Raw genomic sequence first — 24915 nt, 5'->3', positions numbered from 1 at the left:
ATGAGTCTGTCTTCAGCAGGAAAACCAATCACAGCCTGGGAGGAATCATACATAAAAACAGGCCAGCATTCGGAGAAAGGCTAAGAAATGTCCTCACCTGGAAGGACATGCAGACTTCGGAAAAAATATTTATTGCAAATGGTTTAGCAAAAGAAGCAAGACACAGTGTTGAGTCACAGTCCCAGCAACCTATGACCACAAACAGGGGCAGGCGGGAAACACCACAAAAGGGCAACGTGGTCAGGAAGGGGGTGGGTGAGCCGCCCTTCTTGTCTTTCAGCTTCATTCCTTAGGCGGCAGGAGGCAGGGAGGGAGGGCTATGGCCCAGTTTGGGATTAGAAAGGTCTCTATTGGCAGTCTGTGTGGGAAGGCCTAGAGGGTGAGGTGGGAGGCCCCCAGGAGGCCAGAGCACAGGCTAAAGGGTGGGAGAGGACCAAATAGAAGACTAGAGGAGGCTGGGGGGGAGGGGGACAGGGTCAAAGCCAACAAAAGCACATTATGTAAAACTCAACACAAAGATAGCAGAGTCTCCAGACAGTCACCCACAGAGGCTGACCCAGGCCTGGATCAAGCATCCAGACCTGCCGAGAGTCTCTTGGCAAAGCCCTCCATTATAATTAGGCAGCACGGTAGGGAGGGGTTAGGGGAACACCAATCCTTCACTCCTGCACCTGCAGCCTCTTTTAGAATGGGAGAGGTAGAGGCGTGGGGGGTGCTAAGATCAATTTGCCAACAGATATTATTTGCTTTTCTTGACAGATAAACATGATCCCTTTTTTCATACCTGGTTATCAGAAAGGGTGATAACCTCAATAACAAAGTAGGTCTTGGCAGAGGGGTATGAAATGCTTGCCGCCTTCTAAAAGCTATGCATGGATATATTTATATTTCCAGGAGTTCTCCTTGAGCCCTCTGATACCAGTTCCTAGCTCAAGATGTATGCAGAGAGGTTTAAGCAGCACAATGCATACTAGCAAGATGCCAGTAAAAACCCAAGCAGCTATTATCAGGACTCTGGACAATAGCACTGCCCCAGGCACAAATGGCACTGAGTGGAAGGAAAAGGCTAGCTATAGGAGTGAACCTATATCAAAGAGGTGACCAAACAAACAATTTCTTCTGAGGAGCAGTGGCCAAGAAAGAAAGCTGGAAGGTCTGGTTTTTATACTTCCCTTCCTAAAGTGTCCAGGCACACACTGCTTTGGCAATCTGAAGAAGGCTGTCCAGAGTTGCGAGGACAGGGAGGACGGGGTTGGGTGGCTACTGATGGGTTCAGGGTTTATTTCAAGAAGGCTGAAATGTCCCCAGATTAGGTGTGCAGATGGTTGCACATCTCAGTCAATACTCTAAAAACTGTTCTCGGTGGGTAGATGGTACAGGGTGTGGAACTGGGTCTCAGTAAAGCTGTTGTTCTAATAAAAGAATCAGTCAGGAGAAGAGAGAGCAGGGCAGGTGGGTGGAGCACACAGGAGCATCAGTGCTGGCACAGTCTGCCCTCTGTGGGACAATTCTTGCACCTTTACGGAGGGGTGAACCACAATGATAAACCAACCCCGTGAGGATACCCTGGAGAAAGGGGATTTCCCCTATGGAAGCCAGTGGCCAGCTCTCCCAGTAGCATCTCAGGTTCAAGTCCCCACCCCTCACCTGCAGCATCTTGGTTTCTGGGGCTCCAGACATTTGCATAAAAACCCCCAAAGGGCTCAGAACTCATTTGAGAGTCCTGTCCTCTATCTCATGGAAAGGATGGTCTGGCATACCTCAGTCATTTGACTTTCTCCTGGTCCCTTCTAGAAACCCTAATGTCATTCACTGTCCCTGTCACTAATCTCTCAACTCTCACCAGACAGCCTACATCCATCCCCCATAACTGCCACAGTGAAGCAAGCCAGGAATCAAGGCTTCTGAAAAGCCAGGTTTATCATCAGATCCAGGGAACTGGCCATTCTGACTCCAGAGACAGGGCAAACCTCACCCACCCCTTTGAACTCCAACATTAGAAATTACAGAAACCCAAGAACAATCTCTTTAATATGATGTTTGCCCAAGTGCTAGGCTGGGCCAAACCTTATCTGCATTAAACTTCTAGATCCTCCCAGCAGTACCTAGCTACCATTGTCATTCCCATCTTACTGATAAGAAAACTGAGATTCAATCCTCAGTAAAGAAGAGAGGAGGTGGGGTCTGGTGGCAGAGGCCTGTAATCCCAGGTAGTCAAGAGTTGAGAAACAAAAGTTTAGATTCAAATCCTGCCATGGCTATAAACTGAGTTCAAGGCAGCCTAGGCAATTTAGTAAAACTGTCTCAAAATAAGTAATTAAAGCCAGGCTGCAGTGGCGCAGGTGGATCTCTGTGAGCTCAAGGCCAGCCTGGTGTACGAATCAAGTTCCAAGACAGCCAGGGCTACACAGAGAAACCCTGTCTCAAAATAATAATTTAGCTCAGTGGTTAAGAGCCAACCCAGCCTGGCAAGAGCACTTGTTCTTGTAGAGCATGGTCTCAATTCCCAGCACCTGCATGGCAGCTAACCACCATCTCTAAGTTCAGCTCCAGGGGATCTGAAGCCATCCTCCTCTGACCAGGATCACATTCAGTGCACAGACATATATGGGAACAAAACATTCAACACACACACACACACACACACACACACACACACACACACACACACAATAAATAAATAAATAAATAAATAAATTTTAAAAATGAGCTAGAGATGCTGGTTCAAGGTCAGCCAGCTAACACTTGTGTGGTCTGAGTTGGGACTTAAAGTTGCTCCAGTCAAAGTTTATAGGGAATTTTAGTATTGTTAGGCCCTAATAGCTAGAAGGGTAGAAGGGACTTCAGCCACCAAGTGCCACATCTCATTCTGTTCTAGGGAAACTGACACCTAGGGAAAATAAGCAGCCCCTAGGTGACAAGGGCTTCCTAGCTCTCAGACCATTCCACATTAAATGTGCACAAACCACCCTGCTACCAGCATCACCAACACTGGGTAGGAACAAGTCTCCGCTTGCCAGAGGCTTTGAAATCTCGGGATGAAAGGTGCCGGGCAGCAAAACAGCACCCTGGGTAAGAGCACGCCTGACCTTTGCCAGGACTTGCAGGCTGGCATTCACCTGCTCACCTGCTAGGGGAGGGACAAGACTGCCAGTCAAGCCTCAGCAACCTAACAGGCCTGGGAGCTTAGGGCCCTGTGGGAAGGGGTGTTCCCACAGCTGACACTTCAACAGGTAGGGAGGGCTCTGGAATTTTAATCATGTGCTATGGAAGTGCTCCAGTATCTGCTGGGTGGGGTGAGGAGAGTGAACGGGTGACTGGAGGTGGCAAAGACACAACCCCTTTTCCCCCCAAACAGATTTCCTAAGGAAGTTCTCTTTCTCTCTGTTGAGCTGCCTTCTTGCAGTCCCGCACCCTTGCACTTCAGGAGTCTCCCCTCCCCACCCACTAGGTGAGCTTGCCATGGAATCTAAGGCATTTGAAGGGGTTATTAATAGTACTTGTGTCAGGAGGAGAGGCAAGCAGGTTCTGAGTGGGCACAACCCTCTTTCCCCAGCCTATATCCACAAAACAAACTCAGCCCTCTCCAGAAGGGGCACTTTACCTTCCCTGGCTCAGGATCTACTCTGGGAATTGGCCAGTAGGGCAGGGGTGAGTTCTCAGCCCAAGACTTGGGAAGGTGGGAGACCTGGGTGTGGGGGAAAGGAAAAACCCACAGAAGTAGGCACACCCCACCCATGCTTGCTGAGAGCTCTGAGAAGAGGTCCTGAATGGAGAGACTGTTACAGAACCCCAGGAGGTTGCCACCAACCGGGAAGGGACAGGAAGGCTCCGCCCTGCCCTTCCTGAGCCCAGACCTTGTCCCACAAGGAGGCCTTCCAGGACTTACCCCCACCCCACTGTCGAGGGGTGAAAAATAACTGATATGTTCTAAATCACCATTCCCTGTGCCCAACTCCAGGCCTGGCACAAAGGGAAGTTCAGGCCACAGCTCAGGCCCAGCCTCTGGGCAGCCCTTCTCTGTGTCCTGCTAGGGTGGACACAGGTGTCCTTGCTCTCAAAGGGTCCCTGCTATCAAGAGGATATGGGGTAAGTACTCAACCGGACATCAAGACAATGTAGGGGACACTACACCACAGGGAGCCAAATAAAGCCAGGGGAGCTGTCACCTCTTCATGTTCTACCATAAACCCAACTGGCTGGCACCCCACGTTATAATGCCTCCTCTACTCTCAGTACTAATTAAGCAGTGTTCACTAAGGTTGGTAAGAAGGCGACACCAATAACCCCTGTCAAAGATAACACTTAGGCTCTAGGACCTGGGCAAAAATGCTGAAATTACATACAGGACTGCCTGGCCTGACCTGCTTGTGTGGTCAGTCCAAGCTGAGTTTCCGGACAGCCTGAGATTCTCACCCACTTCCCACTCTCCACAATGAACCCAGATCCTGAGCTCTTCCACTGACTTGAAAAGAACTCCTTGAAAAGTGTCCACCATGCCGGAGCACAAGGCTGGCTGAAGGGCCATGCTGGGAGGCTGCGCACTGGCCCTGAAGGAGCCAGTTCTGGCCATGAACAGCCCCCCTAAGCTGTAGTGCCAGGGACCCGCCCCCTCAAGGGAACCCCATCTCTCGTTAACCCCATTCTCCATGAGCAGGTCCCAGGCCCTCCAAGGGCCCACCCCCCTGTAAGCTTTAGCCACGTGTACCGGGGCTAAGCCCAGAGCGAAGTGGGACAGGTCAGCTGAGCCGAGGAAGTTAGGAAGCTCTATGTGTGGCAGTCAGGAGTAGGCTTGGAATCTTGCTGGGAAGATCGGGGTGCGACCCCTGCGCCACGCGATCTAGGGTACAGGGGCGGGGTTCTGGCCTGACAGGGCTCCAAGAGGAGCAAGTTCCCGCAGAGAAATGGGGTCTCCGGCTCCTCGAAGGGGGAAGAGAGCACACATCAGGGCCTGGAAGGGCCGCCCCAACTGAGAGGGAACAAGTTCTGAGGAAGGGTAAGGGTCTGGCCGGCTCCCGCCCCGCCCCGCCCCGGGCCTTGACTCTCGGGGACCCCCTCCCCGGCCCGCGAGAACGGAGGCGTGGCCCGGAGTGCCCCGCGGAGCCCCAGGCCGGCGCGGCGCTGAGCGGTCCTCACCTGCGATGTGCTGGCGCCGCGCGTCATCCAGGTGTGTGGACAGCACGTCTCCCATGGCGAGGAGAAGCCGCGGCCGGATCCGCCCCCGCTACTCAGAAGGACGCCGATGGCGCCATAAAGTCCGTCGTCCCGCTCCCGCCGCCACGAAGCCCCGCGGCCGCCTGGGCTCCGCTCCCACTGCGATCCCACCGCGTCCCTCCCGCCGGCCGCTGCAGCCTCTCCACCGGCGCCCAGGCCCCGTTGCCCGCTCCGCCCGCCCCGCCCCGCCTCACCCCGCCCCGCCAGACCAGACCACGCCCCTGGTGGAGCCACGCCCTCCTCCCCAGTCCCGGGAGGGCGGGGACCTCTAGACAGCGGGGAGACTTAGACAAAGAGAAGATCCCCGGAAGGGATACCCGGGACAGATGCGCCGGGTGTGCACCAAATTCAGATAGCAGAGAAGAAAAGGCTGATGGGGGCATCTCGGAAAACGGGGTGCCCTGGGGACTACAGCCAGAGTGTCTCCCCTCCTTCCTCATGCCGAGGAGGATGTAGGGTCTGCAAGGGGACGCCTGGACCAACGTGCGGGAATTCAGCATTTCTCCTGCTCCTCTCCTCTTGCCCCCTGCCCCTAATCTCGCCCGCAGCTGCCCGCACTGGGGAAGTCCCTCGGCCTTGATCGGATCTGTCCCAGAAGGTGTGCCAGACCATCTTGAACAATAGATAGGGGCAGATGGGGAGGGGAAACGAACAAGGATGGAGTGGAGGACGGGGGAGCGGGCGAGCGGGGGAGAGGGACATGGGAGGGGAAGGAATGGGGTGCGGGAGGGGGGATATGACTGGAACCCAAAGATATCAGCGCCCCAGCGCCAGGAGGCCCTTCCTCAGGCGGGGCCTGTGGGCATTTCATTCAGAAGGCGGCTTGTCGGATGGAGCAAAACAGAAATGGCTCTTTACAGTTTGCAAAAGACTGAAATGAAAAGCTGGGACCTCGGACTTTGGGTGCTTGGACTGTCGGGCAGGGCGTGGGTGGGTCACTAGCACCAGAAGAGAATGTTTCAGTTACTGGACCTCCCAAGCTGGTAGAGGAGGCTGACTAAACTCCAGTCAGTCAGCTTGAACTGCCTTGGTTCAGATATGGCCTGTGTGTGTGACCAGGCTAGTTAGTTGCTGCTTGCTTGCACCCCTAGGCTCAACACTTCATGCATTCCACCCCGTTATTAGCTGCCCTCACTGTAACTCTGACACCTCAGCAAATGAGGATCATAACAGTTACCTATAAGTAAGCACCTGTCTCTGGCGCTTGTCACCACTGCAGGAGGTAGATTGGGAAAGGGCTGGGGTGATGCAGGACCTCAGTCATGCTTCTAGTCACTGGCCAGTCATTCAGCTGCTGTGGTAAACACTCATTTGCTAAGCCTTCTGCAAGATGCTGAGTGTGGTGGTGCATGCCTGATACCCCTGCGATGAGTAAGACCAGAGGAAGATAAAGAATTTGAGGCTATGAGGTTGGTGAGATGGCTCAGAGTTAAGAGCACTTAGTGCCCTTGCAGAGGGCTTGGGTTCAGTTCCCCGCCACCATATTAGGTGGCTCACAACTGCCTTTAACTACAGCTCCAGGGTATCTGGCTTCCACAGGAGACAAATAAACTCATGCAGGAAAACACACATACATATAAATAAATAAAATAAACTGTAAGTGTTTGAGGTCAGACTAAGCAGCCTGCATAGCAAGTTTGAGGCCAGTCTAAGATTCATAGGAAGGATCCTCTTTCAAGATACTAGTGGCTAAACTAGGCAGTGGTGGCACCCACCTTTAATCCCAGCCCTTGGGAAGCAGAGGCAAGTGGATCTCTGAGTTTGAAGCTAGCCTAGTGTACAGAGTGAGTTCCAGGATAGCCAGGGCTACACAGAGAAACCCTGTCTCAATAATAATATGGACTGGAGAGAAGGCTCAGAGGTTAAGAGCACTGCCTGCTCTTCCAGAGGTCCTGAGTTCAGTTCCCAGCAACCACATGGTGGCTCACAGCCATCTGTAATGAGATCTGGTGCCCTCTCTGACCTGCAGGTATACATGTAGGCAGAACACCATATACATTTTAAATAAATAAATCTTAAATAAAAAATGTTTAATAATAATAATAATAATAATAAAATAGAACAAATTTTAAAGTTTTGTTTTTAAGCTAGTGGTGGCACACGCTTTTAACCCCAGCACTCGAGAGGCAGAGGCAGATGGATCTCCGTGAGTTCGAGGCCAGCCTGGTCTCCAGAACCAGGATAGGCTCCAAAGCTACACAGAGAAACCCTGTCGAAACCCCCCCAAAAAAAAACAACCAAACAAAAATAGAATAGTTAAAGTAATTCAGTGCTATAATGCTGTCTAACATGAGCGAGGCAGCCCTGATTCTTGTGGTACCTCATGCATACACACACATGTACACACAGTCATACACAGAGACATTAAGGATGAAAAGATGAGGAAGTCCAAGCTACCCTGCCCTAGACAAGTGACATTCCTTTTGGAGCTTCAGTTTCCTCTCCTGTCAAGTGAGAATAATGACATTTTGTGGGGAGAATCAAAAAATATCAAGTGCCTACTACAGTTCCTGGCAGTCAGTCACCTCTAATAAACAGAAATGCCACTCTGGTCACTGCCCTCCAGAAGTCTGAGGGAGGGAACAGAACATTGTGTCTTAAGTTTGGTGTTTTAAGGATAGTACCAGAGCTGAAAGTTGAAAAACAAGAATTGTGACACCAGGTATTCAGGGAGTGGAGCTCCACACAGGCAAAGACCAAGCCTGTGAAAAGCAGGATGCCTTCAGGTTCCAGAGTCATCAGGAGGAGCTGAAGTCAAGCTATCAGGGACTTCCAGTTTCCTTGAGCAGAGGTGAACCAGAGAAGGAAAGCGACTTTTGTCCAGGTCTCACACACAGTAGGGCCAAGGCCAAGACTCCTGACTTTGGGTGTCATGTTCTCTGCTTTGCCAGAAGCAAATGATGCTGTCATTTTATCTTCTTCCCTCAGCCTACTGACACTGCCTAGAAAGGCGCTCCTGCCAGGGAAAGGACAGCTAGAGGTAGCTGTCCCCAATCATCTCAGTCAAGCTAGAGGCCTGGGCCAAGTGGAGGAGAAGATTGACTGGTAGCCTCTCCCTGGCCTTCATGGTGCCCCCAGGCCCAGAGCCTGGAACACACACTTCCCAGAATGCACACGAAGTCCCTGGTGCAAGGACCCTTTCCTTAGACCTCTGTCCTCTGTCACTTAACTACTCTTCACGTCTATGGCCTCAAAAGTAAACTGTAGGGTGCTGTTCATGTATGTGAATAGTCACCTCCAATCTTGAGGCCATCCCTAAGAATTTTAGATTCATTGATTACACACAGAATGTTGACTCTCTCTCTCTCTCTCTCTCTCTCTCTCTCTCTCTCTCTCTCTCTCTCTCTGTGTGTGTGTGTGTGTGTGTGTGTGTGTGTGTGTGTGTGTACACATACATACATATGGGCATAATGGCACACATCTTTAATACCGGCACTCAGGAGGCAGGCAGTTACCAGCCTGATCTACATAGTGAGTTCCAGGACAGCCAGGGCTGCATAATAAAGACCCTGACAAAAAGAAACAGAATAGTGAATGAGCTCCTGGAGCAAAGAGAATGGAAATGGTTTGTCTTTCTGGGGGCTGAGGGGTACAATCGGAGCATATACTGCCCAAACTTAATGAAATGTGCATTCAGATAGACATATTTTGCTGCCCCCTCCCCAGATGTATACTAAAACATCTCTTTGGGGAATTAGGTATTTAGCTCAGGTGGTAGAGCTTGTTTGCCTAGCAAGCACAAGTCCTGGATTTGGTCTCTAGCATCTGGGAGGGGGTTGGGAGGGTAGTTTTCTGAGATTTGATTTCTCTGTATAACCTTGGCTGTTCTGGAACTAGCTCTGTGGACCAGGGAGGCCTTGAACTCACAGAAGCACCTGCTTCTGCCTCCTGAGTGCTAGGATTAAAGGTTGAACTCACATAGACCCACCTGCTTCTGCCTCCTGAGTGCTAGGATTAAAGGCATGTGCCACCACTTCCTGGCCTATTATATGTCATTTGTACTGGGTTTGTATGTGTGTGGTACTAGAGATTGAACCAAGAGCTTTTGTACCTGCTAAGCAAACACTACCAGTCACCACTCTGCTGTATTCCCAGCCGTTGGCCTTTTGAGACAAGCCCTCAATATTTATAAGTTTATCTCAGATTGGCCCAGGCTTGCCTCAAATACTGGTGTGTACACACACATGTGTGTGCATGTGGGGAGTGTTGTGTGTATGGGTGTCTCACATCACCTAGACTGGCTTAGAATTCACAATGTAGTCTAGGCCAGGCTGCAAACTTGGAACAGTCTTCCTGCCTCAGCATCCTAAGTGCTGGGATTGCCAGTGACTTCTGGGATAGGACCACGTGACATGAGAAGTGTGGGAGTTCAGGGTGTCAGTGGGAAAAGGCAAAGACTCCACTTAGGTCCTTGGGGCCACATGGTTTGGTTGTGTCAAGACTTCCTGCAGGAGAGGGAAGCCTTGCCCTGGATGGGTGGGACAAGAGAAGGAGGAGACTGGAGAATGAGGCTTGTTCTGAGAACACCGTAAAGCTCTCTGTCAGCTCGTAGCTGGCTTCTGTGTTAATTAGTCAGGGCAGTTATGGCCTCTGGGTCAGAGAGGGATGGATAAAAGGATTTGCCACTTTTTTTTTCCCCTAGGGAGGGAACGTGAAGCCTTGCTCATGCTAAGCAAACATTCCACCTCTGAGCTATCCCTTCCCTTTTTTTATAAAGAAAAAAAAGAAAAATGAACACGGTCATCAGCATAATGGATTCCAGGAAGTTGACAGCAGAGAATTTCCCAATGGCCTGGGGTCATTTTCATGTTCACCTTTTTATGTTTTTGATTTTCACTAACGTTTGTACTAAGTCTACAAAATAATGTGTGTGATGACATTTTCATATGCTTTATATCATTGTCCTTTGCCCATAGTCACACCCATCCCCCTTCCTTGTGCCTCTCCCAAATGACTCTCTTTTCAGTGCCAAGCATACAGCCCAGGGCTTATGCATGCTAGACAAGAACTGTACTGGGGAGTAACTTTCCCAACCCTTTACCTTTCAGATTTGAGCAGATTACAATTGCAACGTCTTTTTTTTTTTTTTTTTTTGGTTTTTCGAGACAGGGTTTTTCTGAGTAATAGCCCTGGCTGTCCTGGAACTTGCTCTGTAGACCAGGCTGGTCTCTAACTCCCAGAGATCTGCCTGCCTCTGCCTCCAGAGTGCTGGGATTAAAGACCTGTGCCACCACTGCCTAGCTGCAATGTGTTGTCATACATGTACAGAACAGAGGTCATTTGTTTTTTCTCTTGTCGAGCTGGGGCTCGGTCATGACACATGATACACAAGTTAGTCCTCTATTATTTACCTGCACCCTTCTGCTTGCTTTCAATTGGGATTGAAAGGGTCCCTATGTTTCAGAGGCCAATATCATCTCTTCCTCAATGGTTCTCTATCTTATTTTTTAGACAAGGTTTCTCACTAAACTTGAAGCTCAGCTGGCTGCCTGTGTCTGCCTTCCCAGGGCCAGGATTACAGATGCATGTCCTGTTCCCACACAGGCTCCTGCAGCCTTCAGGTGGGTGCCGGGAATCTGAACTCATCCAGGCCCTGGTGTTTACCAGCTGAACCATCTCCCCATCCCTGTGTTCCTTTTTCTTATTCTTCCTTAAGAACCCTTTCTGTTAGTGAGACTTTCTCAGCCTTGCAAGATACTCTTTTGTCACAACCCAGAGGCTGTCTACTCAACAGGGTCTCCCACCCCTTTCCCTGGTGACTCCAGGAATGTGAAGGAAGGGTTGGAATGTTAGGATCTGGGGCAAGGAGGGAAGGAGCCCTGCTGCCCACATGCTAGGTCTGCTCTCCCCGAAACAAAGAATGCCACCTACAGCCCTTGACTCACCAGTCCTGTCAGGAAGTGGCTTCTGCCAGCCTGCCTCTCAGCAGGGCTGCCCCGCCCAGCCCCACCCTAAAGCACATTTGGAAACAGCAACCTGAAGGTGAAGAATGAAGTCTTTACTCTGAAAGGAAGGGTCCAGAGGGCTGGGGCCCGAGCCTGGACTGAAGCCCAGAGCAGGGCAATCATTTCTCTAGGGTTTCCAGGAGGGGCTCATCCAGCACCCTTCCTCGTCCTACAGGAAAAAGGAAAGGCTCTTCTTTGCCCCCCAGGCTCCTCTCCCTCCAGGTTGGCTCTAAGCCCCAGACCTGCTTGCCGCACAAACCTGTCAGACTTGAAATAGAGGAGGAGAGAAAAAAAACAAACACCTCCAGTAAACTTCAGGGGGCGGGGATGAATTGAGATTTTGTTTTTAAGGAATATCATGTGTCCACCTCTGTTTACCTGGTTGGCATGCCCTGTGGTACGGAAGGGACCCTGGCACTGGGCCCAGACCTCCCCCTTGGGCAGTGGGAGGAACTGCAGTTCACAGTCTGTTCCACCTGTCACCTGGTCTCTGTGGAACTTACCTTCTTGTTTCTTCAGTGGTACAACTGTCACCTCATGCAGGGCGCAGCAACTGCTCAGCTCACGGTGGCCTGTCTGTCCATAGCCTACCCATTAGTTCTCACTGGACACTTACATGGATTCTTCTAAAACATTTTTATTGTTTTATTGTTTTTATTGTGTGTGTGGTTAATTGTGTAACTAGAGCATCCTCTCTGAGGACTAGGACTGTCCTCACTGCACTGGAACCTAGCAACCCTGGAGACCGGTGCATTATAGCACCTGTAGCAGTCACATCCAAAGTAAGTCCCTGCCAATAGTGTCTCCTTGCATAACTCCAGGAATGGGGGACTCACTACCTTTCCAGGTCATGGTTTCATGGTTAGACCCAACAACACAGAGGCCAGGCAAGGAGTTGCTAAAGTGTCAGCAAGTGCTCAGAGAGTGAGGATGACATGAGGACAGAAAAGCCCCTAAAGTGTCAGCAAGTGCTCAGAGAGTGAGGATGACATGAGGACAGAAAAGCCCAACCTAAACTCCCACACTGGGCAGCTCCTGCTACACTGGGCACTGTGTTTCCCCTCCTCTGCCTCACTGAATCTTCACCACCACTTCCTACATCTTCTGGAAGACAAAACAGGCTCAAGGATGCTGTAACTTGCCTGAAGTTTCAAAGGGTTGGGATGTAGCTCGAAGTAGAGCACATTCTTGGGGTGCATGAAGCCTGGGTCCCACCTTTAAGACCGGAATTGGAAGCCAGTTGGTGGTGGCACACACCTTTAATCCCAGCACCTGGAAGACAGAGGCAGGTGGATCTCTATGAGTTCGAGACCAGCCTGGTCTACAAGAGCTAGTTCCAGGACAGCCTCCAAAGCCACAGGGAAACCCTGTCTTGAAAAACAAAACAAAACAAACAAACAAACAAAAAGCTAAAAACAAAAAAGATGTGTGGCAGTGTCCAATTTCATAACTGTTTCTGGGAATAAAGTTCTAGAAGTGAAATTGCTGGGCTATACCTTCTTCAGAGGCTTGGCAACAAAACTGACTTACTGAGGTGGCTGTAGCAGCCAGTGTTCCTCAGGCACTTCCCACGCACTGTCTTATGTCTCTTGTCAAGAAATCCTCCTGCGGGTTGCTGTACTCATGCACAAATCTTACCACTCACCACCATTCTTGAGAGTGAGAACCGGGTCCTGAGTCTTGGTGCGCCCTGGGAGGTGTGTGCTGTTAAGCCCCCTGGCACTGGGCAGCCCCTCCCAGTTTCTTCCCACCAGTAATGGGTAGGGACTCAGACCCCATCAATCCACACCCCACACACCTCTTCCACTTTAGCCTTGGTTTCCTGCTGGGCCACAGCTGTCCCTCACCAGCCGGTGACTCAGAGCCTTCCAGGATGGCAGTGCTGCCAGCCCTGCCCAGCCCTCTGGGTGGGTGACTAAGCTTATGGTATAGCCGGGCTGAGCTCCCAGGGCAGGCAGGGCTCCTCTGCCATACTGCCTTTCCTTCCTCTATTCCTTTGGTCTTGCTGATTTCTGTCCTCTTTGACTTCTTCAGAGAATGGGGACAATCTTAAACTCCAAAAATTATTTCCTTAGCACCAAGTGTCCCAAGGGGACCAAGACTTAGGGAATTACAGTGGAAGAGAGGTGGCAGGGAGGGCCCCTAACCCCAGTGTAAACTACTGGCTGGAGGGCCAGGACTAGGAAGCTGGCAAGGGGTGGGACCACCCTTCCCCCACATGATGTCTCAGTGAGAACTGGGAAACTGAGTGCCAAGAATCTGGGCCAGTCTGGACCCAGGGCCCCAGCTGGCTTGTGCAGCAGGCTGGACTGAGCCCCTGTCACCCACTCCACCAGTCACACTTGTACAGGGAGGCTTGGGTGCCGACGTTGGGGTTACATCCCCTCCTGAGAGACATTTAGAAATGGCTTCTCAGAGCTGTTTGGGGCATTACTGTTGCAGGTGATCATGCAAAGGAGAACACGTTATTTGCATCGTTGTATCTGAAATGAGGGAGGGATACTATGCATTTTACTGAGGCCAGTCCTATAGTGACAATGACACACTGAACGAAGGTATTTTTTTTTTTTTTTTTTTTTTTTTAGACAGGATTTCTCTGTGGCTTTGGAGGCTGTCCTGGAACTAGCTCTTATAGACCAGGCTGGTCTCGAACACACAGAGATCCACCTATCTCTGCCTCCCGAGTGCTGGAATGAACAAGGGTACGTCACTGAGCGGCCTCCCAACCCAGCACCAACAAGGACCAGGCTTTGGGATTTGATTTGTTCGTTTGTTTTGTTTTATTTTTCAGAGTTGTTTTATTTTATGTATATGAGTGTTTTGTCTACATGTATGTGTGTGCACCACAGGGGTGCCTGCTTCCCTCAAAGGTCAGAAGGTTCTTGTCACATGCCCTGGAACTGGAGTTACAAATGGTTGTGAGCTGCCACGTGGGTGCTGGGAGCCAAACGCAGCTCCTCTGCAAGAGCAACCATGCTCCTAACTGTTGAGCCATCTCTCTGGCTCTCAGATGTTACTTTCATCAGCCCATTTTGCTGATGAAGGAACTAACGCTGAGAGAAGGGATATGGATTACAAGGGTGGGAAGTCAGGAAGCCAATTTTCCAACCAGGCTCCTAGGCCCTCACTGGTGGGACAAAACTTGATCCATTTACTGGATGTGGAAACTGGCTTGACAATGCAGGCATGTGGACCTTTGCGCACAGACCTCCAGTGTTTTAGCTTATCAGCAAACATCCCTCCCTCTTCAGACACCACACCAGGGGCTGCCTACTGCTCCAAAGTGCCTCTGACCTTAAGGCTTCAATCGACTGGGTTCCTGCTGGGTGTGTCACTGGACCTTCAAAGAGTCGCAGAGACTAGAAATTGCCCCTGTTTGGCACCCAGGAGACCCTCAGCCGTACTTTGTTGGTTGGTCATTCTGAACTTTGGTTTCTGTAAATGGAGCCAGAAGTCTACCTAAACTGCCACTAGAGGAGCCTGGGCCAGGCAGGCTGCCAACAACTCAGGGTGCAGGTGCTGGAGTCTAATTTGGGGGAGCAGTGTTGACATAGAAGCCAGGAACTCCCCCGCACGAGGCAAGCACTCCATCATTGAGCTCTAGCCCCACCAGATGCTAATTCTGACAGTCTGAGGGCAGACTGGGAGGGTGAATATCCAGGCAGGATGGCATTGTGGGAAGAGGTGGCATGCAAACCAAGCCATTAGAGAGAGAAGCTGTGTTTCAGGTGTATCAGCTAAGCTGCCAATGCCTGATTTGTGGAAATCCTCCCTGAGGCTGCTCCCAGTGGGAAAGATGGATCCCTTGGGGCCCTAGCCAGGCCAGAGGCTGATCTGGGGAACAGGGTCAGATGCTCAGTGTGTTTGTTCCCTTTCTTTTTTGTTTGCTTTTACAAATAGGCTGAGCTTTCAGTAGGAGGTGGCAGATTGGATTTTTGTTTATTTGTTTTTTGTCTTTTTGTTTGAGTCAGGGGCTCATGTAGCTTAGGTTGGCTTCAAACTTACCAGGTAATCAAGATGATTCTTCTACCTCCCAAGTGCTGGGTGGACAAATCAGCTATATACAGTGCTGGGGAGAAACCCAGAGCTTTGAGCATACTAGAAAATACTCTACCAACTGAGCCACCACACCCAGCCCTTCTCAGTCAGTCTTCAAAGTATGACTTGGGCTGGATGCAGTATGTGCATATTTTGGAAAGCTGGGGCAGGAGGATCATTGCAAGATGGAGGCCAGCTTGGGTTGTGTAGTGAGTTTCAGGCCAGCCCAGGCTATATGATACCTGTCTAAATGTGTATATAGTGTACACATGTACACGTGTGTGTGTGTGTGTGTGTGTGTGTGTGTGTGTCTGTGTCTGTGTGTGTGTGTGTGTGTGTGTGTGTGTGTGAGATGTCATCTCTTCAGCTTATAAACACTTCCAGAAAGCAGAAAACCAGAAAGTTCTTCCTGACAGGCTACATTGCTTCAAAGATAATCACTTTTTTGTTTTGTCTTGTTTTTTAAGAATAGGGTCTTAGCCAGTTGGTGGTGGCACACACCTTTAAGGATCCTAGCACTCAGGAGGCAGAGGCAGGTGGATCTCTATGAGTTCGAGACCAGCGTGGTCTACAGAGTGAGCTCCAGGATAGGTGCCAAAGCTACACAGAGAAACCCTGTCTTGGAAAAAAAAAAATCAAGAAGAATAGGGTCTCAGGGCTGGAGAGATGGCTCCATGGCCAAGAGCGCTGACTGCTCTTCCAGAGGACTTGGATTCAATTCCCAGCACCTACATGGCAACCCATCACTGTCTGGAATTTTAGTTCTAGGTGATCCAATGCTCTCTTCCGGCTCCCATGGGCACCAGGCACAGATGTGGTGAACAGATGTATATGCAGGCAAAATTCTAATATACATAAAATCTTTGTTTGTTTGTTTGTTTTGAGACAGGGTTTTTCTGTGTAGCCCTAGCTGTCCTGGAACTTGCTTTGTAGACCAGGCTGGCCTTGAACTCACAGAGATCTGCCTGCCTCTGCCTCCAAAGTGCTGGGATTAAAGACATGTACCACCACCACCTGGCTATAAAATCTTTTCTTTTTTTTTCAGGTTTTTTTTTTTTTTTGAATTAGAAACAGGGTTGTTTTACATGACAATCCCAGTTCCTTCTCCCTCCCATCCTTTTTTTTTTTTTTTTTTTTTTTTTTAATTAAAAAAGGAACGAGGTCTTTCTGGCTGTTCTGGAACTTGCTCTGTAGAATAGGCTGGTCTCAAATTCACAGAAATGCATTCTGCCTCTGCTTCCGGAATTCTGGTATTAAAGGCATGGGCCACCACACCTAGCTGTTTGTTCTCTCTGGCCTCTTTTGCACAACACTGTTCCTGAGAGGAATGCATATTGCTGCCTGCTGGTAGTCCATTCCTTTTCATTGCTTTAGTGTTCTACTATGCAGACATACTACAGGGTCTTAGCCAGGTGGCCCACGCCTTTGATCCCAGCACCTAGATCTAGCCTCCTGTTGATGGATATTTAGCTTTGGAGCTATGAATAATTCGTGACTGTGTCTAGAAGTCTTATGATGAGCACACACTTTCATTTGTCTTGCATAAATAGCCAAGAATGGGATTTTTTTGTTGTTCACAGAGGAAGTATTTGTGTTACTAGAAATCACCAAACTTCCCCCCCGCCAATGCCTGTCCTACTGCACGTCCACAAGAATGATGTACAACCACTCCAGTTGCTCCATACTCCTGCTGATGTTTGTCATTGTCGGCCTTCCTTCTAGCTTTTCTGGTGGCAAGCATTGGTATTCACGATGACTTTGTTCCCCATCACCTCTTTTTCCCAAGGTTTCATGTACCCTGGGTTTGTACCCAAGTCCCTGTATAGAGGAGGATGACCTTCAATTCCTGATCCTCCTGTCTCCACCTTCAGGGTGCTGGGGCTACAGGCCTGGGCTGCCACACCTGGCTAGTTACTTACTATACATACATATCTGAGGTATTAGGGATTGAACCCAGACCCTCACGCATGCCAGGCAAGTGCTGTACCACCAAGCTACTTCCCAAGCCTTCTCTCATCCATTTAACAACTGTTTTCAATTCATGCTACAAAGGAGCTGAAGAATCAGCCAGCCAGATTGACTTGGAAGAGAAGAATTTGATAGAAACAGGAAGAGCAGAGGACCAGCAAGGATGCACCCTCAGAAATGTTCAAGGTCACCAATGGAGAGATAGAGGGACAAGACAGACCCTAGTCTGGAGTCCTGGCCATCCCCCATGGCAGGCAGGTAAGGTGGTAGAAGGTGATGTAGGGACTGCCCACAGAGAGACTTTGAACAATGGTCAGAAGCCTGGCAACATCCTAAGTGGAAAAGGAACTCAGGAAACAATAGAGTCCTGGACCAGTGAAAATGGTTCAGTGGGTAAAGGCACTTGCTGCCAAGCCTGACAACTAGTTGGATTTCTAGACTTGACAGAGATGTACAGATAGAGACTCCTGACCTCTACACACACACCACATACAAAATAAATTAATAAAATGATGTAATTAAAAATAAATAAAAGGGGCTGGAGAGATAGCTCAGTGGTTAAGAACACTAGCTGGTCTTCCTGAGGTCCTGAGTTAAATTCCCAGCAATCACATGTACAACCATCTGTAATGAGATCTCGTGTCCTCTTCGGGCATGTGCAGTGATACGTGCAGACAGAACACTGTATACATAATAAATAAATCTTAAAATTTTCTAAATAAATAAATAAAAGGAGCTGAGCCACAGTGACACACACCTTTAATCCCTGCACTTGGGAAGCAGAGGCAGGTGAGTTCGAGACCAGACTGGACTACACAGAGAGTGCCAGGACAGGCTACAAAGCTACACAGAGAAACCCTGTCTCGAAAAACTAATAAACAGACAGACAGACAGACAGACAGACAGAGGCTGTAGAGATGGCTCAGCTATTTAGTTTACTCTCGGTTCCTGCATAGGACCTGTATATATTTCATATCCAGCACCCACATTGGAAGGCTCACAACCTCCTGTAACTTCAGTTCCAGGGCATCAGACACCCTTTTCTGACCTCCACAGGTTCCTGCACACACATAGTACATATACTCGAGCAGGCTTACACACCTATGCATGTAAAATAAATATTTAAAAAAATGAATAAAAGACTAGAGCCCATTGCCCACGGTTTGATTTAGGGTTTAGTTTCTGATCCTTCCTTTCCTTTACAGTACTTCTGCAAAGAGTGTATGGTCTTGGGGGCTGAGGCCACCTGGGCATCAGGCTCAGCCATATCCCAGAGGACAGCTGCTGTCTCGCTTGCTTGTGCTCTTCCCTACTCCTGTGTCAGACCAGGAAGGTGTCCATTGCCCCCTGGTGGTGGCTGGGACATGGTCCCAGAAGGGATGAAACTCTAGGGTAAAAGGGGCCTGGAGGTTCCGCTTCCCTGGAGGACCCAACCCCACCCCCATCTCAGGCCCCAGTGTGGAAGCAGACACATGCACATGTATGCACACACAGAACTGTGTGACTTCTTCACCTCAGACTTCCTTTCCTCCCGCAAGGAGCTAACTCCTGTGTGCCCCACCACTGCTGTCTCACCCGGGGGCTTCCCCCCGCTGTCATCCCCACAGTTGCAAAGCCCCCAGCAACTTGTCCTTCTAGTCTATGGCTCTGGTGTCTACACAGAAGCAATGGCAATCTTTTTATTATTTATTTTTGGCTTTTCGAGATAGGGTTTCTCTGTGTAACAGTTCAGGCTGCCCTGGAACTTGCTTTGTAGATCAATCAGGCTGGCCTCGAACTCACAAAGATCTACCTGCCATTGCCTCCCAAGTGCTGGAATTAAAGGTGTGAGCCACCACCACTGCCTGGCTAATGGCACTCTTTTAAACAGTTGTGATTTCAATGAATGTTCTATATAGTAAACCACAGAGCTTAGGTGCACAGTTCAATATATATTTTTATAAGTAATTACCCATGTAACACTCACCAGACCTGATCCAAAGCACTTCTAGGTCTTCCACCACTTCCCATTGTCCTCCTCATAAAATGTGCTGTCTACTAAGCTCCATGAGCCCTAACTCCTGACCTCATCACTTCCTACCCACTCTTTAGCTTGAGTGTCATCCACACCCATCCTCCGGCTTCCACAACATGCCCCAAGGCCCCTGTGCTTTGCACTTCCTGCTCCTCTGTATTGCTGATGTGACAGTCTTCTTTAGCCACTCTCCACTTTATTCACTGAATCGAGGTCTCCCAGTTACACCGAGAGCTTGCCTGATATGTCTAGTCTTGCTAGCCAGCTTACTGAGGGGATCCTCCATGTCTGCCCCTAGCAGTAGAGTTACAAGTGGCCACCATGCCCACCTCGCATTTGGATGGGTTCCAAGGGCCAAACGCTGGTGCTCATCAAACAACAAGAGCTTTGGTGTCTGAGACATTTCCCTGGCTTTCTGCCTGTCTCTCCTCATCTTCCCACCCTTCCCTCCCCTCCCGTCTCCTGTCCTCTTCTGTCCCCCTCCCTCTCTCTGATTTTTTGAGGCAGGGTCTCACTATGTTATATTCGCTAGCCTGGAATACTCTATGTAGACCAGACCAGGCTGGCCTCAAACACCCTGAGATCCACTCACCTCTGCCTCCCAAGTGCAGGGTTTAAAGACAGACATCACCACACCCAGCCCCCTTAACTTTTTTTTTTATTGCTGTACTCCCAGCACCTAGAACAGGTCCCAGCATACCTGCAGCACACAAAAATATTTGGTGAGTGAGGGAAGGTGTTTATATGAATGGGCTTTGAAGGTGGATCTTGGATTGCACCATCACTCTGAAATTACCAGCTGGGGAGCTGTGAGCAGAAGACCCCTTCACTCCTCTAAGCTTTGTTTCTTCTGTCCACAAAGGAAGGTGAAGGTGGTGTTTCTGTCACCACGTGTACACTGACACCTGGATCTAGTGTTCATCCATTCTTCAGGTGTTCAGCTGGGTCTGCTCTTGAACATCATCCCAGCTGGGACCCTTACTCCCAACCAGGTGTGTGCAATTCTGCTGTAATTGCACTTGGCCTTGGGGAGGATTTATAGATAGGGAAGCATTAGGGGAAGGGACTATAATGTGTATGTGGCTATGGGAAACCCACATACACAGGTAAAGAGATTCTACTGAGGCCCTTTTGTAGTGGAGGACCACCCACACTCCAGTAAGTAGCCCCTGTGATGTGCTCTGTAAATAAGCCAGATAAATTCATCATTGGTACCCCAGGGAGGACTTTGGTGGCATCACATCTTGGTTTGTCACTGGGACCTTGAGGAGAGGGAGCCGTTGTTTAGGTCTCCTCCAGGACAGAGATTTTAGCAACAGTGACTTAGGACTTGTTCAGGTATGGATGCACAGCTTGCATGGATGGGAACTGGGGCAGAGGCCTTCCAGGTCTTTTGTTCCCAGGATCCCAGATGTATCCCTTTCTCTGGGTCAGCAAAGTTCCCATAGCAGTCAGAGGTGGCTTAGACACCTGTAACTGAGGTTACATCTGTAATGCCAGCACTAAGGAGGCTGAGGCAGGAGGCTGGGAGACACAGTGAGATTCTGGCTAAAGACAGCAGCTCTTGTAACTATGCCATTGTATGCCTCCTTACATAACAGCTGCCAAAGGGCAGCAACACTCAGATCTGTTAGCAAAGCTGCCTGGCCTAGATGGAAAAGGAAAAGGAGAGGGATTTTTGCTGATGGCTGTCTGGCGGAGGTAAGGCCCTCTGACGAGGTGTCAGTGCTGGCAAGACAGTGCATGAGGATGACAGTGAACAGTCCAGGCTTTAGGATTATAAAGCCATGCAAGTGTCAGGTAAGATGGCTCAGGCTGGTTATCCCAGGAATAGGCAAGAGGATCGTGAGTTCAAGTCATCCTCAAGTGCATACTGAGTTTGAGGCTAACATGGCCTGCATGGGACCCTGTCCCAGTAACAGGACAGATACTGAGTGAAGTTGTAGGAAAAGGAAGCAAGGGAGGGGCCTTATATTTAGGGTACAAAATTTAAGGGAGTGGCAAAACCTCAGTAACTAAGATATATAATTATCTAGTGCAGTATATATTCATACATACACATACCTGTATATGTACATTGCAGTGCTGGAGACCAAACCTGGGTCATGAATACTATGCCAAAGTTGTGTAACTGCTAGCTGGAGAGATGACTCAGTGGTTAAGAGCCTTGGTTCCTCTTTCAGTCCTGGGTTCAAGTCTCATCACCTACGTGGCTGTAACTCCAGTTCCAGGGTGTTCAATGCCCTCTTCTGTCTTCCCTGGTGCACAGACAAGTGATGAACAGACTTACATTTAGGCAAAATACCCATACACATAAAAATTAAATTTTCTCAAGACAGGGTTTCTATGTATAACTCTGGCTGTCCTGGAACTTGCTCTTAGACCAGGCTGGCCCCAAACTCAGAGATCTGCCTTCCTCTGCCTCCCAAGTGCTGTGATTAAAGTCATATGCCACTACACCAGATCAAAAATTAAAAGTTAAAAAAGAAAACATATGATCAAGCTTCACCTGCAACACTAGTACAATATTTTTCTTTTCTGAGGTTATTTATTTACTTACTTTGTGTGTCTGTACTTGTGTGTTCATGGGCATGCTGTGACATCAGTGTCTATATCAGAGGGCAGCTTGCAGGAGTCAATTCTCTCCCTCTACCACATGGGGCCTGGAGAACAACTAAAGTTGTCAGTGTTAGCATCAAGTGCCAGAACCTGCCAAACTATCTTAGTGAACTAATTTTCTTTCTTTCTTTTTTTAAAGATTTATTTATTTATTTATCATGTATACAGTGTGTGCTAGAAGAGGGTACTAGATCTCATTACAGATGGTTGTGAGCCACCATGTGGTTGCTGGGAATTGAACTCAGAACATCTGGAAGAACAGTCAGTGCTCTTAACCCCTGAGCCATCTCTCCAGCCCCTTTCTTTTTTTCTTTTTGTTTTTTCGAAGCAGGATTTCTCTGTGTAGCTTTGGAGCCTGTCCTGGAACTAGCTCTTGTAGACCAGGCTGGTCTCAAACTCACAGAGATCTGCCTGCCTTTGCCTCCCAAGTGCTGGGATTAAAGGCGTGCAGCACCACTGCCCAACTGTGAACTAATATTTTCAAAAGCCAAAATTATTAATAATAAATCTATATTACCTAAAGGAATTTATGTCAACACACTACAGAGACACCTGTGTGTCCATGTTTATTGCAGTACAATTCACACTACAAGACATGGAACCAACCTAAATGTCTATTAATGAATGAATACAGCAGTTTCCATATTGCCAGCCCGCACAGTGAACTTTTCTTTTTTCTTTTTCTTCTTCTTCTTTTTTTTTTCTCGTGACAGGGTTTCTCTGTGGCTTTGGAGGCGTCCTGAAGCTAGCTCTTGTAGACCAGGCTGGTCTCAAATTCATAGAGATCCACCTGCCTCTGCCTCCTGAGTGCTGGGACTAAAGGCATGTGCCACCTATGCCCAGTTCACCATGAACTTTTATTCAGCCATAAAGAACAAAATTATGTCCTTGGCAGGCAATGCAATGAATCCGGAGAGCAAATGGAACAGACTGGAGATTGTGTTATCTGGAATAAGCCAGACTCAGAAAAAGAAATGTCTCAGGTTTTCTCTTGTGTCCCAGTGACATGGTGAAATGCACCAAGAAGGCCTGCAGGAAAATACAGGACGAGCCATGGTGCCTCTTTCTGGAAAATGTTGAAGAAAATTGAAATTGGCCAGCAAGCCAAGTACAGGTGCCTCTTCTCTGGTAAGAGAAGAGAGGGCCGTGTGCAGCACCTGTTTGGGAGGTTATGCATGAACCTACATCATCGCTTCTGCTGTCACAGTCAAGTTGGCCTCCAGAGGACTGAAGGAAAAGTACGACCATCTGAGACATCATCCCCAGCCTGCAATAAGTGGGTTGACTGATTTAGCAACAGCAAAAACAACAACAAAACTATAACCCAAGGACTGAGTGCACTGCTCAGAGGTGGAGCCTGAGCTCCTGCTTAGCTCAGAAGTTCCCAATGGGACCCGCCAAGAGGAAGCCCTCAGGTTCCTACTGGTGGCGGGGTCAGCCTGGGGTCAGCTTGGGTCTGGGCAATGGTTTCCCATTGAGTCTCAGCCTTTCAGAGTTGTGGGATGAAGGATGCTGATCTGGCTCTAGGCACATGCTAACTTACCCTCTTTTCTGATTTCCTCTCTAAACTTGTCAATCACCATCAGTATCCACCCACCCATTTAGAAGGACCAGACACCAGAGTGAAAGAGACCTGAGTTTTTAACAGACAGAAGCTCTGTCTTATAGTTTAATTCTGAGTATAGAGTTAACTTTTTTTTTTTTTTTTTTTTTTTGGTTTTTGAAGACAGGGTTTCTCTGTGGCTTTGGAGGCTGTCCTAGAACTAGCTCTTGTAGACCAGGCTGGTCTCGAACAAACAGAGATCCACCTGCCTCTGCCTCCTGAGAGCTGGGATTAAAGGCCTGTGCCACCAATGCCAGGCTTAGATTTAACTACTTCCCACTGCCTTTTTATTATCTGTGAAATGAAAAATAAAGCAAAAACCACACAGAACAAAGTCAACCTCACTGCGCTGTAATCACATAGCATTCTAGAGTTCTTGCTGTGCTGAGGGGGACATAAGAATGGAAATGGAGATGGGGACAGTGACATCAGAGGGTCTAATCATGCTTCTCAAGAAATCAAGCAGGAGGGCTGGAGATATGGCTCTGCTCCTGTGGAGGACCTGGGTTGATTCCCAGTACTCACCTGGCGGCTCATGACTGTCCGTATTCCCACTTCTAGGATGCACATGACACACAGACAGACATGTGAGTAAAACACTCAGACACATCATTTTCTAAATAATTTATTTTTATTTTATGCACATTGGTGTTTGCCTGCAAGTGTGTCTGTGTGAGGGCACCAGATCTTAGAATTACAGGTGCGAGATGCCATGTGTGAGCTGCTGGGAATTGAACTCAGGACCTCTGGAAGAGCAGTCAGTGCTCTTGACCTCTGAGCCATCTCTCCAGCCCTCATTCACATATTTTTTAAAAATCTATTTTTTATTTTGCCAGGCAGTGGTGGCGCATGCCTTTAATCCCAGCACTTGAGAGGCAGAGGCAGGCAGATCTCTGTGAGTTCAAAGTCAGCCTATTTACAGAGCTAGTTCCAGGACAGGTAGGTCTACACAGAAAAACCCTGTTTTGTTTTGTTTTTTAATAATTTATTTATTTTTGTTTAATGTGTATTGGTATTTTGACTGCATATATGTCTTGGCTCCTGACATGTGTAGATGCTGGGTCGGCTGGAACTGCATTTACAGACAGCTGTGAGCTGCTATGTGGGTGCTGGGAATTGAACTCCAGTCCTCTGGAAGAGCAGCCAGTGCTCTTAACCACTGAGCCATCTCTCCAGCCCCGAAAAACCCTGTTTTAGATAATAATAACAAAATAAAAATCTATTTATTTTAAGGAGGAAGGCAGTTCAAGGCCAGCTACATAATGAGTTCTGGCCAACCAGGGCTACCTGGTGAAATCCTGTCTGAAAACAACAAACCTCAACCAATCCACCAGCCAGCCAAACAACCAAAAACACAAAAACTGGGGTGAAGAGATACTCATGCCTGTCATCCCAGCATTCCTGGAGGCTGAGGAAGGAGGATCCAGAGTTCTCTGCTTCTGCTTCCACAGGCTGTATGGTAAGACCTGTTGCATAATCAGTAAATAAGCAGGGGCTGAGGGATGGCTGTTAGT

At 48.9% G+C, this 24915-nt stretch overlaps 1 protein-coding gene and 1 long non-coding RNA gene across 2 annotated transcripts in view; one reads left to right on the top strand and one right to left on the bottom strand.

Annotated features, from left to right (window-relative positions):
- The window catches only part of Niban2 (niban apoptosis regulator 2), a 48049-nt gene extending 42689 nt beyond the window's left edge, over positions 1-5360 (bottom strand). The window contains exon 1 of the mRNA XM_027423770.1: positions 5137-5360. Within this exon, the coding sequence (XP_027279571.1) occupies positions 5137-5191 (55 nt within the window). The 5' untranslated portion in view covers positions 5192-5360. The remainder of the gene's footprint in view (positions 1-5136) is intronic.
- A 133-nt stretch (positions 5361-5493) lies between these two features.
- Positions 5494-23550, top strand: LOC118239097. Its single transcript, XR_004770609.1, has 3 exons — positions 5494-5812; positions 17250-17423; positions 22512-23550. It is a non-coding gene; the product is annotated as an uncharacterized LOC118239097 (long non-coding RNA).
- Positions 23551-24915: the final 1365 nt, after the last annotated feature.

Source organism: Cricetulus griseus, chromosome 6 (genome assembly GCF_003668045.3).
Source record: "Cricetulus griseus strain 17A/GY chromosome 6, alternate assembly CriGri-PICRH-1.0, whole genome shotgun sequence".
Lineage (NCBI taxonomy): Eukaryota > Metazoa > Chordata > Mammalia > Rodentia > Cricetidae > Cricetulus > Cricetulus griseus.
This window is presented reverse-complemented; position numbering and strand designations above follow the sequence as displayed.